The sequence below is a fragment of the Larus michahellis genome, chromosome 3, assembly GCF_964199755.1.
Source record: "Larus michahellis chromosome 3, bLarMic1.1, whole genome shotgun sequence".
In the NCBI taxonomy this organism is placed as follows: Eukaryota; Metazoa; Chordata; class Aves; order Charadriiformes; family Laridae; genus Larus; species Larus michahellis.
In genome coordinates this window covers 9,611,131-9,624,026 of record NC_133898.1, presented here as the reverse complement: position 1 = coordinate 9,624,026, position 12,896 = coordinate 9,611,131, and the positions used below count along the sequence as shown (strand labels likewise).

At 42.5% G+C, this 12,896-nt stretch overlaps 2 protein-coding genes across 9 annotated transcripts in view; one reads left to right on the top strand and one right to left on the bottom strand.

The window, feature by feature from the left end:
- PUS10 (pseudouridine synthase 10) overlaps positions 1-3,617 on the bottom strand; it is a 32,806-nt gene extending 29,189 nt beyond the window's left edge. For 2 of the 7 annotated variants that reach the window (XM_074578532.1, XM_074578534.1), the window contains exons 1-3: positions 3,544-3,610; positions 2,007-2,143; positions 191-457 (exon numbers count right to left, since the gene is read on the bottom strand). In XM_074578532.1, coding sequence (XP_074434633.1) covers positions 191-457; positions 2,007-2,132 — 393 coding nt within the window. In that variant the 5' untranslated portion in view covers positions 2,133-2,143; positions 3,544-3,610. Of the gene's footprint in view, positions 1-190; positions 458-2,006; positions 2,144-3,407 lie in introns of all 7 variants that reach the window. The other 5 variants (XM_074578536.1, XM_074578537.1, XM_074578529.1 and 2 more) reach the window with 5 other exon arrangements.
- A 132-nt stretch (positions 3,618-3,749) lies between these two features.
- On the top strand, positions 3,750-11,206 carry PEX13 (peroxisomal biogenesis factor 13). 2 transcript variants are annotated; one of them, XM_074578539.1, is made up of 4 exons: positions 3,750-3,897; positions 6,010-6,707; positions 7,137-7,262; positions 7,789-11,206. In XM_074578539.1, exons 1-4 carry the CDS (start codon positions 3,824-3,826, stop codon positions 8,082-8,084), a joined length of 1,194 nt encoding a protein of 397 aa, XP_074434640.1. In that variant the 5' UTR covers positions 3,750-3,823; the 3' UTR covers positions 8,085-11,206. The 2 variants fall into 2 exon arrangements, with proteins under 2 accessions (XP_074434640.1, XP_074434639.1); XM_074578538.1 differs by having other exon boundaries at positions 7,134-7,262.
- Positions 11,207-12,896: the final 1,690 nt, after the last annotated feature.

Sequence of the window (12,896 nt, the reverse complement as noted above, 5' to 3'; positions counted from 1 at the left end):
GTATGTAGTTGAATGGCGCCATCTACCTTCCAAATATTCGAAACAGGTAAATGTTTCGGCTTGTTTTCCAGTAGCTTTCTCCCAATTGTTTAACTGCATGTTGTTTGTAATAACCAGCTCTATACTTTGGGCGCCAATATACACAAGCTCCAATAAAAGCACACATGAAGATTAAGAACTGGTTATTTACCTTTTTAACAAAGTCATCCTCGCAGAACTCCTGAAGAATTCCCAAACACACATTGCAAACCTTCACAGCTGAGTTCTCCATTGCAGTATTTTCATTATTAACTGAAGGAATCTGCTGGAGTGCTCCATTGTGGTTCAGTTCATCAGGTCCTTCTTCTGTGTGTTCAAGTCTGATTCTCTTACAAGGTGGATCAACTACGTCAAAACAAACAGTATCTTCTTTTTCTTGATTATTTTTCAGAAATTCTTTTAAATCCTTCATTAAATCCTAACACAAACAGAGGAATCATACTGTTGTTGGTCTTTCCTCTTTTCTCCAATGGTGTAACAAGAACTTACAATACAATTCTAAAAGGTAGTACTAACCATTCCAGTTTAGCTTTAGTGTATGTAATTTATAACTTGGAATTTATACCAACAGACACCTAGACAATTAAAAAGCTTCATGCTCTACTGCTCTCAAAATGTTATCCAGAGAAACTGAATTTTGCTGAAAACACTTCTTTATCATCCAATAAGAGTGAAAACATTTTACAGACGTAACCTGCAAAAATGCATTTATCTTTGGCCCCATCACTATTCAATGGAAATAGATGTTTATGGCCTATTTGTCATTTAGATTATGTTAGCATTGAATTCTACCAACTCCATTAGCTCAGATGATTAGGAAGAGAGTTGGCTAGTATAGTATGAGAAGAAAATGAGAGCAGATACAGGTGAGAGTGAAATTAAATACATAAAGGAAGAACTTCATATAAAGAGAGAAGCCTATAAAAATTAAAGGATGCATTACCTGCATGTCTCTGAATTTTAGGAAGGATGAGAGATAGAGGCAACACATAGTTCAGAAAGAAAGATTTATTAAAAGGTCTTCAGTAACAAAGACAGCAGTTACTGTGTTGTTGAGATGCAAAAGAATAAAAAATAGCATACAGAATGAACACTTCTCAAATCATTGATAGAAAAGCAAAAAGGATATGGAAGAAAGATGTTAAAAATAAATTCTGGGGAGTCTAAACTTGAACAAAGGTGAAACAATCAAGACAGACATCAGAAGATGGAAGCATAAAGTCACGGGATTAAACCAGATAAATGGAGATGTTTATTTGGCCTACACAATGAGAGAGGTCTCAAAGAACCAATACGGAGGAGGAGCAAATCACCAAAACCAAGCTGAGGAGTAACAAGTAGAAGAACAAAGGCAAGAATGATTGTGCACAGCTAGGAAAAATTTGATGACTGAATTTCAGCACTAAGGTCAGCTAAAAAGGATGCCTAATAACATTGTGTTCGATTGACTGAAAAAGGAAGATTTATCCTAAACCTGTGCTCTGCAATTTTTCAGTTACATCCCCCTACCAATCCTACTGAAAGAAGAAGGAAGTATGAAGCAAAAAAGTTTGGAGCATAGATGGTTCCTCCTCTGCATCAGCTGCACTGCCCACAACCCCTTTACTATTTATTACATTAAAGGAAAAAGAACAGAGGGAGCAGTCATAGCTGTTCTGCTTCTAAAGTGATAGAGCCATGATGTGCAGAAGCTAACACGCCCTGTTTTCTGGTGTTTTCAGGAAATACATAGCAACTTCCACAGTCAAACTTAACATTTAACCCACAACAATTGTTATATTCTATGATTCTTGTAATTTCTCAAAATTGCACAGTGTAGCAGCAGTTATTTTTCATAACTCATTTTGCAAAATGTTTTCCTCTCAGGCAAAGAGCCCAAGAACACAACAACCTTCTCCTCCAAGGTAGTGCAAAGAATACTGCATTCATATGTTCACAAGTTCTAATTAGGAACACAAAGAACAAACCTTGTATGGACATCTATAAAGCGCCTGTGATCCCACGCAGCAGAACCTCAAAATACATCGTGGGCAAGTGCCAGTGTTCAGTAACAGCTGAACAATTGGTCTGTCCTTTTCTGTTAGTGAAGACATACTGGATAATTCTAAAAAAGAAAAGAAAAAAAGCTTAGAATAAACACAACTCAGCAATTCAACAATAAAAGGACTGACTTAACTGTCCCATATTTAGAATCAATGGATTTTTTTGGTCCTCTAGAGGAAGTTTAGAATACATGTTTGTCTTAAATCAAAGGCACAATAGAATTGGAAGACCAACCCAAAAAGACCACTGACTCTGGGAAAAGCTTCTATACTTGCTAGAAAAATCTGAAGTCAAGAGTTCTGACAAAGGTGTGCTGAGCTTTTGCCCAGAGTTTTATCTTTGATAATGTGCATTACCTGACAAGTTATTCTTTACTGAATGGAGAAGGCGGGTGGAGCTAAGACATATTAAACCAAACTTAAAATGGAAATCCCTTCTAATATTGTAGCAACTAAAGAATCAAACCGTTAAAATCACAGGGGAAAAAAAAACCCAAACAAGTGAAAACCAGATGCCATCCCCTTTTGTCATACAAGGCCCTAAAAGCAAAGGAAGTCTTTTCTATCCATTAGCTCCTTCAATTTTTTGAGATTTCTTATTTTCCATCTCAAATACAGGACTACTGTTTTTGTGAGAGATCTCATAACGCTTTTTTCCCCTAAATGATTATGGCTAATTTGGGTTCCTGTCGCTCTCTCTGCCCAGAACTTTACAACAGACCAATTTTTTTGCCCAAAATTTAACGGATAGAACTCTCCGCAAACTTAAGTTCCTGCATTTTTTCAAAAAATACGGAAAAAGAGAGATTTACAGTGAGGTGCTCGCCCACACTGGATATCTAGGAGAGTTTAGAAAGCACGTAAGAATAACCACGATTGTTCAGACCAAAGGTCCAATTAGCCTACTGTCACCCAGGGTGGGAATAAACAGAGGCCACAGGAAAACAGGTGTGTGCAGGGCACATCCCTCTGCCAAGTGCTCTCTGCCTCCAGGTACTTCTGGTTTAGGGGGAACCCCTTGACCTGGTGTGGTATGCCTGGTGGTTAACCTTGACAGGCCTTTCCTCCCATCCTTCTCGGGTACCTCTTTGAATTTATTTTTTTTTCTTGGCCTCTGTATCCCTCGGCAGAGGAATTCCACCCCACGGGATTCCACCCCACCTGCTGACAGCCGAACCACCACACCGCAACCCCCCCACCCGCCCACAAGCCTCTCCCGGCCCGGACACCTCAGTTCTCGGTGACAGGAGGGGAGGGAGCCCCATAACCCCCACACACCAGCGCGCGCCCCGACCGTTAGAACCGTTACAGCCCCCTCCTCCCTACTTTGAGGCGCCTCGCTCCCCCGCGGGGGAATGGGGACCGCTCAGCACAGGGCCGCCCTCCCGCAGGAGGCCGGAGGCGCCGCAGATGGGCTCCAGGCGGCCGCCCCCCGCCCCGCTCCCCGGGGAGCAGCGATCACCTCACGGCGGCCCTCGCTCCACGCGGGGCCTCACCGCCCCCTCCCCGCCTTCCCGGGCGGCCAGCGGGGCCGGCACAGGCTCGACCAGCGGCGAGGCAGAGCGCATCGATGGGCCGGGCGCGGCGGGACGCCCTGCCCGAAGCGGCGTGGGTCGACTAGCTCGGCGCTCCGGCGTCGCGCCTGCCGGTGGGCGGTCGGGGCGGAGGAGCGGGGCGGAGGAGCGCGGCGGGCCGGGCCGGGCCGGGCCGGGGGGCAGAGCGGGGCCCGCAGCGAGGCGGAGATGGCGTCGCAGCCGCCGCCTCCCAAGCCCTGGGAGAACCGGCGGCTGGCGGGCACGGTGGCGCCGGCCTTCCAGTGAGTGCCGTGCGCCGGCCCCCGCGGCTCCCCTGCCTGTTGGCCCCCCTCAGGGCGGCCGCGCCTCACCCCCCCCCCCCCCCCCCGCCATCCTGGGCCTCCCGCCTCCTCGGCCTTCGCCCCTGAGGCGAGCTTAAAGGTCGGGCCCAGCCGGGCAGCGCCTCCGCCAGCTGGTGGCTGAGCGGAGCTTGGGGGGTGGGTTACCAGCTGGGGGGGTTGGGGTCGTTTGATCTGCTTGTGCCCGGCGGGGTGGGGGTGTCTCTGGGGGATCCCCGTTCTCAGTGCGGAGAGGGAGTGAGGGGGTGCCCAAAGGTACCGGTTTGGAGCCCTGCTCGCGTCTGTAGAGAGCTGCGTGTTTAAAGGCGGTGAAGGTAAAGCTATAGGTGTTCCCACCAGTGGGCAAAGCGCGGGTGTCCGTCCGTTCCTGGGCATTGTAAAGCCGTGCGAGCTGCGTGCCATCCCCAGGAGCTGGGAAAGGCACAGGTGTATGCCTGGCCCGGGCGCGTCCGACGGGAAGCTGAGCTTTTCCAGAAAATCCACCCCACTCGCCGAGAGGGATGTTGTACAGAAAGTGTTTGTAAACTCCTTCCTTTTCATCAGAAACAAAGGAAGAAGGCTTGGCGGCTGTAGATCTGTCTTGTTTTGCGTTTGGTGCTGGTGATTGCAATTAGAGCGAGCTGAAACTGGGCAAAAGGTTAGGCCGAGACTAAGCGTTCAACAGAAACTGGCCTGCTTTCGCTGCGAGCTGAAGTTTGCTAAATGAGAAATTTGATGTTAATTTTTCTTGGTGGGGCTATCTAGCTCATTTTAAATTGCTTCAAGCAGCTTTAAAGTGAGATGTCCCGAGTTGACTATTAGGGAGGTGAATGTAGTGTCACTTCATAAGTTACAGTACCTCTGTTTTCTGTGATAACAACTTATTTTTGCCTCTGTTTTTAACTGCTAAGAGAATTAAAGTATATGATGGAAAAACCAGTGTAAAGATATAAATAATATTCTTTGCTGTGGAACCCTGTAAGTTTTGCTGAGACCAAGTTGTTCCTTTCCTTATAGGGAAATAGTATAGCAAGCATGCTTCATGCTAAAAGCAGCGCAGAAAAAAGCAGCTCCATAGCAATTCAAACTTGACTTTTCTTTTTTTTTTTTTTCTTCTGTGAATTTAATGGACTACAGAATTGGAAAGTCAAGGGATAAGGCAGTAAACATGTGAAATGACCAAAATGTTTGGCTTTTAGGATGATAATATGTGATTAGCTTTTTAATGAAACAGCAAAAGTTGGACAGCTGCTTGACAGAATTCAAATACCAATCTAGTACTTGCAGAGTGTTGATACGAAGGGCACACATGAAATGACTTCAACTTATGGGTATACAATGGAATACAAGTTTACTAAATTAAAAACAAATAAATCACTTATAATACCTCTTTCTGCCAACAGTTAACAGTAATAGATTCAATCCCTTGACATGCTACATAAAGATAATTAGATAGTTTGGGTAGAAGGGGCAATTGGGGGGACCCAAAGCCCTTGCATGTGTTGTTGTGTAATTACTTGGATTCTCAATTAGGTCACACCACCCTTTTCTGTAAGGGTGCATTCAAAGGAGCTCTCAAGCCTCCTTCCTGGTGTATCATTGGCTCATTGTATAGAAGAGCTGAGAACAAGTATTGGAAATAAAGCTTTCAGATTGAAAAGTTCATAAACATTCTTGGCAGTGCACATGAGAGGCTTTTGTGTATAGAAAAATAACCTAGATGTTACAGCATCAAGTTTGATGGATCTGGATGTAGCATTTCATGCTTTCTTAGTCAATAAAATAAATAGACTGAAATTTTTTCCATGTGTACATTTCAGATATGCTGTGGTTCCACACATTTATACTGAATATCTCATTATGGTTTTTTTTTTTCCCTGAAAGACCTGTGTTTCCTGACTAGAATTTTTTCTTCCCACAAATGTTTTGCAACGTACCGAGTGTTTGGCTACCAGGTTCCCTGTCCTAGCACTACCGACACAAACTGTCGTATTTATATAGTTAGCCAAGAACTCTGAGGAAATAAAAATATAAACTTATTTTGAGTACTGATCTTGCTTGTCTGAATTTGTTTAGGTCTGCTGACTTGGGCGACAACCTGCTGACCAGGCCTGGACAACCCACAGTTGCACGAATACCTCCACCTATTTTGCCAAGACCATCACAGCAAGCGGGAAGCAGTAGTCTGAGCACTTTCAGGCCAGCGTATACTAGTTCTTTTTCTCCGGGCTATGGTTCTTATGGAACCTCTTTTTATGGAAGCTATAGTCCTTACAGTTACGGATATGGTGGCTTGGGTTATAACCGCTTTCGTACAGATGATATTCCTCCCAGCAGGTTTGTTCAGCAGGCTGAAGAGAGCAGCAGAGGTGCATTTCAGTCCATTGAAAGTATTGTGCATGCGTTTGCCTCGGTCAGCATGATGATGGATGCTACCTTTTCAGCTGTGTACAACAGCTTCAGAGCTGTCTTGGATGTAGCCAACCACTTCTCCCGCCTCAAAGTACACTTCACAAAGGTGTTTTCAGCTTTTGCCTTGGTGAGAACTATAAGATATCTCTACCAACGTCTACAACGATTACTAGGTCTACGGAAGAGCTCTGAGAATGAGGATTTGTGGGCTGAAAGTGAGGGGACAGTAGCTCGCGTTGGCCTCGAAGACAAGGCGGCTAACTCTGCAAAATCCTGGCCCATTTTCTTGTTCTTTGCTGTTATAATGGGAGGTCCCTATCTGATTTGGAAGCTGCTTTCTACATACAGTGACGAAGAAACAGGTAAAGATGATCTACAGCACGAGAGAAGTGCAGCATATATTGTTCCTTTTATTATCACATGTATAGCGATTAATCTTATACTACAGTAATAGAAGTTAATAGTGGGGTACAATACTGAATTTTAGGTGTATGATACAAGTAACAGCCTGCTTAAGTAGTGTTGAGTTAGGATGCGGTTTCATGGTAAGCTTTGTGTGATTCCAAAATCATGGTTCCTCTCTATTTCTGTTTCCTTTCTATCAGTTGGGGCGGCGGGAAAAATATTGGTTGGATTGACTCAACAAATCATTCTTTGTTTGTTACTCTGATCAGTTCTCTATTGGCAAAGTTTTAGCAAGGGAATTAAGGTGCTTTCTTCACTTTCCTTTAACAAAACTCAACACTTTATAATTCAGAGCAGGTAACCATTTAATTTCTTTTTGGAAGCAGTATCTAGTAACTGGGCGAGTGGAGAAGATGATCATGTAGTTGGAAGAGCAGAATATGATTTCAGTGCTCTCTCAGAAGAAGAAATTTCTTTCCGTGCTGGTGACATGCTAAAATTAGCACCCAAAGGTAAACTTTTAATTTTGTATTTATTTCCTAATCACATGAGAAGTAAGTCATACCGTTGGAGTCTGAAAATGAAAACAAAACCCCCCACCTTATTTGACCAAACTCCTCATCCGCACTGACTTTTTTGGTGTCCGTAAATTATTGCTTGCATTGTAATAAAACTTATTGAGTAGTTTTGTTACTGTTACTGACTAGTTTTTTGACACAGCCTAAACTCAGGGAGTGCTTTGTGGTTACCCTTGTGGTTACGTTTTCCTCGCATGTGCTGCACAACTAGATGTTTGCAGTACGATGGTGTCATCGATTTCAGAATAGCCTGCATTTCACAGTGCTCTTCAGCTCACCTCCCCAGTGCAGATCCTAGTAATTTCTCTTGTGAAGTAATTTGTATTTGCCTTTTATCACAGAGTTATTTTCTTTGCGTGATGAACTGTAGTGTCATCTACCTTCTGGTGTATTTGTGCCTCAACTGCAGTATATTTTGAATTGTTTTGTGACTCGATGTGTTTGCATTTTTCTTCTTCAGAACAACAACCCAAAATCCGTGGTTGGCTTTTGGCTAGTTATGATGGCCAAACAACAGGACTTGTGCCAGCTAATTACATCAAAATCCTGGGCAAAAGAAGAGGTAGGAAAACAGTGGATGTGGAGAGGATTACAGAGCAACGGCCAGCCTTTACCAGCACGTCTGTTAGAGGATCCACTGCTACTGTGACTTTAGAGGAACAGGAAGCTGCTTTTGATTCTGTTTTTGCTGGAAGTAATAAAGTTCCTGTTGCGTCTGACTCCACTGTGGTTAGTGGAGAGAAACAGGAGCTCTAACGCACTTACATCAACAAAGCAACTGAACTGTGCTTTATTGAGAAAACATAGGGTTTGTTGAAAATCTGTACTGTAGCGGAACGCTGATGGGTCTGTACCAGTTATTGCTGCTACTGACTGGTGAAGGGATGGAGAAATGATTGCTCAAATTTGTAGTATTTATTTTTGACTCACCTAAGGCTGTACATTAGTGACTCTACCCAACCGCGTGGCAGCAGCTCGAAGATTCTTGAGATGAGGAGAATCTGAAGGCATTTCTAACAAAGCAAACAAATGAAAAAATAGGGACTGCCGGCCTATTCTTGTTAAGGAGACAAACTGTTGGTGAAATCTGGAGATTAACATCCAGTCTTCATTGGAATGTCGCCTTGACAAGAGGCTTCTCCAATAGATGTGCAAAGGGAAGACAGATTTCTGTAAGATGTCCTCCAAAACTGGACGCTGAGGACCATAAAACAGTAATAACGCATTGCTTCCCCCTGAAAGGAGAGAGAATTGCAAGAGATTTAGATGACGCAACTGAATCATTAGAAGTTCTAAGCTGCTTGCTTTTCGTAAGAAGCAGGGCTTCTGTCAGAAAGACCTTACCCGTAATAAAAAAGGGGAGAGAAATACAGTTACAAAGGAAGAGCAGTGAGGCTTCAGCAAGTGGTTCTAACCAGTTCTCTTTTGTTTATTAAAATGACATTAGAATGAAGGGTATCCTGCAGTCAGGCACTTTCCAGCACACTTATTAATCGTTATTCCCTTCTGTGGTAGACTAACTTTGCATCACTCCTAGCCATTTTGTGTTGGAGCCTGTTAACTGCCTATCAATAGTCTGTCAGCTACCATCCGCATCTCTACTTATTTCTGTTCTTTATTGTTTTTGTAGGAATCTCAAAATATCTCTCCTGCCTTTTAGTGCGGTAGGAAAGCATTGGGTTTGGGGAAGTTTAAGGTAACTGGAGAGGCCAAGAAAAAGTAGTGTTTCTTGCTTAACTGTCACGGTTAGCAAAGGTCTCAGAGTTAGCTCTTTTTGCTGCCTTTCAGGTGGTAAATTTTGCATCTGCCCATAAAATTTGAGGGCTCTGATTTATCAAAAGCCATAAAAACATTTGCCCGTTGCAAAGTATTTAGTATTTTCTTCATATTGGTGTTTGAGAATTCTGTATTGAAATACTGTTTGGGGTTTTTTTTTTTTTAATGAAGCAAAGATAATTAACACTTTTTTCCTTTTAGTATATATGTATAACATGTTGAGCTTCTGAAGGTTAGAGCAATGGATAAAATAGCTAAAGCTTGTCTTAATCATTAAAATAGCTTTTCTTTTAAAGGTACTCAAAACTATTAGTGAAAGTAGGGCATGTGCCTTTGCTTAATTGATCCAGTAGTTTCAGTTTGACTGTTCCTACAGAGATCTGCAACACTCATTATGTGTTAGCAAAGCTTTATACTTTAATTGCATTTGCTGGCCTTGAGTTCTTAGAATTCTGTTCACCCCCAAAAAAATAACTCTGACAAGAAAAATTGAAGTGAGCACAGTTTTATTGAGGTAGGGCGGCTGAAAAGATGGATACTGTGCTGGAACCTTGGATTTTAAAGTAATCTCTGAATGCCCGTTGTTGATAATTAGAGGAAGAATTTAACTGGTGGTGCTCAGGTACTGGGAGATGGTGCGAAGAAACATTTTTACTTGACTGTTAGATCTTCAAGTGCGGAGGAAAAGGAAAGAGTAGTTAAAGGGCAAACGAGAAATTTGAAACTAGGTTTCCTAGGTTTAAAACAGAACATGTTCCTGAGACATCTCCCTCTGTACCAGGGCATTGAAGAAAATTACCTATATTTGGAAACGACATCTGTTGTTGAAATAAAAATAGCAAACAATCCGGAAATACAAAATATAAAGAGAAAAAAAGGGGGGTGGGAGTATCAAGTTTACAGTTCTGCTTACAGTGTGTATTCATGGAGGGAATTCATTTACTGTTGTGAAATTTAATTAATGGACTGTCAGCCTCTCTTGCGTCAGTGAAATATTTCAATCAGAGAAATGGTCTTTTAAATAAATGAATAAATAAACCCCAAACTTTTTGCAGAGTATCCATTCAAGTGGACTTCTGTTTTCCGGTTCAGAACAAGTTGGGAAGACAGTACCATGGCGTTTTTTAGAATCTTTAAATCTTACTAATTTTTAGAAAGATATTTTGAATTTCACTTTCAGGTCATACTATTTTGAAAACAATTCTTTTAGTAGGAAGATAGGTTATCAATAACTTAACTGACTGCCCTTTATAGTAGTTTGACTTAGTCTACCGATCACTAACCATCATAACTATATCTGCTAAATCTTCACAAGAAGTTTGATCATTTCAATCTTGTGATTACTTTAATGGGAAAAGGCGGCTCTGAGGAAATGAATTATTTAAGTCACAATTAATTGTACTGATTGCAGAAGGGTATTAAAATCCATTGAAGTAAAATATATACTGTGCTTTCAGATTTTGATTTTTTTTTTTTTAAATGCACAAACTAGCATCAGGAAATAATGCGAGTGCTACAATGTCATTGTCTATGTTTCTGCCCATATGTCAGGCTACAGGAAAAAAACAACCCGCCTAACTGAATGCTGCTTGCAAAAGGGAGGCTGGCTGAGAGGCGGCTCAAGACTTGCCCAGCTTTAGAGAGGTGAGAACACTAGGAGCAGGTGTGGCTGCAGCCGGAGTATGTAGCAGAGGAGATGAGAAAAGAGATGCTGTTGAAATATTGCTAAACTCGTGCATTAGGCAATTGACTCTTATTTTAAGATCTGTACATACTCAGTTACCTTTATGTTATTCTTTGGAACTACTTCTATACCTGTAGCAGACCTAGAAGTCTGTAGCAGACCTATGACGTTTGTTTATATAAGGCTTTTGTTTAATCTTACTTTAATCTTGCTGTTTAGTATCCCAACCATTTTATGCTTGAATGCTGTCCGAACTAATGGCAAACGCCAGTTTTAACTGGTTCTCTGGGTGCTAGCAATACGTGAACATGCACACGTTCAAAGCTTTGTTCGGGTTTCTGAATAATAAATTTAAAATATTCTCTCTGTCCAGCAGAACTTAATAAAATTGCCTGCTTCTCTTGCACAGGTTCAAAAACCTCTTCCTTCTGTGGAGCTAGACTGTAGCTGAGCTAGTAAGATTGTTTGGACTTATTTGGTGATCTTGGTGAAATTTGCTAGTCAGGTAAATACAAAGAAAATACAGTTTCTTATAAATCTGTTTGCAGTGAAACTTTTCCAGAAACCAAGACATTGATTTTCTTGATGCACCATAACCATTGTAGAAACACTCTTGTCCGCAAAAGTAGCGGAACCACACTTATTTTACAAAAAGCATAGATACCACAAAATCGTATGTTTTTATGTAGCTCCTTCCAGTTTTTTTAACGCATGCAGGTGTGGCCGTGTGTTGGGACTGACCAGTGGTTTTGGCCTGTAGTGACAGGCAGCGATTGCGTGTGTCCGCAGGCAGTGACACAATGGGGTGTTTTTCACCCTTGTGCGCTGGGACTGGTTCTTCCGCAGACTGATTTGGAGCAAGTTTGGGCTGATAAATCCGTCTCCTGGATTCCCTGGGCAAACCAGTCACAGCCTTTGAGCAGCTGGATAATCTCTCCTCGTGCTCGTGTAACCGGTTTAACTAGTACCAGGAGCGCGTGATGTCAATGCGAAACACCCCTGGACCCCTCTTACCTTACAGGTTTTAATGCTACTTTTGAGATACTGAAGTTCCCTAAATTTCACAGGAGTTACAAAACTGTAAGACTTGGGCAAATGACGTGGTTTATTTATGCTGTCAAAGGGCACCTTTACAGTTTTTTTCACTTTAGAAATGAAAATGCTTTAAATGTTAAGAGCTAGTTCCACTGCCTTTGAATTCTTACAAACTGAACAAACATAGTCTCTAGACTAGGGGGGTGGGGTTTTTTCTTCAAATACTGATACTGGTGTTTTTTTCCCCTATCTGAAAAAAAGGGACTGAATTTCTGCCGAACAGCTCAGGTTGATTCAAAAACTGTGTTGCCACTTCATCAAGCCTGCATTTATAGTGCAATAAAGTGATGTCGTAATGATGCAGCAATATTGCCGCGTTAGCTTACCCCGTGGATTGCTGGGGGACGGTATGAAATGGGGAGCGTTTTCTACTTTTACTGAAACCTCAAGGAAGTTTTGATGCTGTCGTAAGAATTCGAATTTCATGTACTTTCCTAGATTGGTGCCACCCCTTCTCTGAACTTTTCTGTGCTTTTTTTTTTTTTAATTCTGCGTCTTTAATGTATTACTCTAGGGTTTAGGGGTGAGGGTTTTTTTGAAGAAAATGGTTAATATCACGTGGCCGTGATTCTCTGGGTGACTCCTGCCCAAACACGGAGGAGGAACAGGAGTTGCACCGTATGATATGCAGTTTTAGGCAGAGGCAAGCAGAAAAACGGGCGTTTGGGGAAGCGTTCTGATATTTTGCACATGGGAGAAGCTTCATTTATAGTGTTTAGTCAACCTTTTTGGGGGTACAACGCAGTCTTTAATAGAGTGTTCTAACACAAATTCCTGCTTAATTAATTTGCCGTGCTCTTACCGTGAGGTTAATTCTTGCACCTGATGTGTTGACAGGGGGTCAGTGACGTCCTCGCGTGCTGGGGCAGCCCAGGCGCCTCCGCTCTGTGTTTTTACACTTGGGAACGTCATCACGATTCTGGGGGGTTTTTACTTAAAAAAAAAAAAAAAAAAAAAAAAAAAAAAAAAGGGGGGGGCGCTGCTCGGGCAGCCGAGGGGGAAGAGCCGCTTTG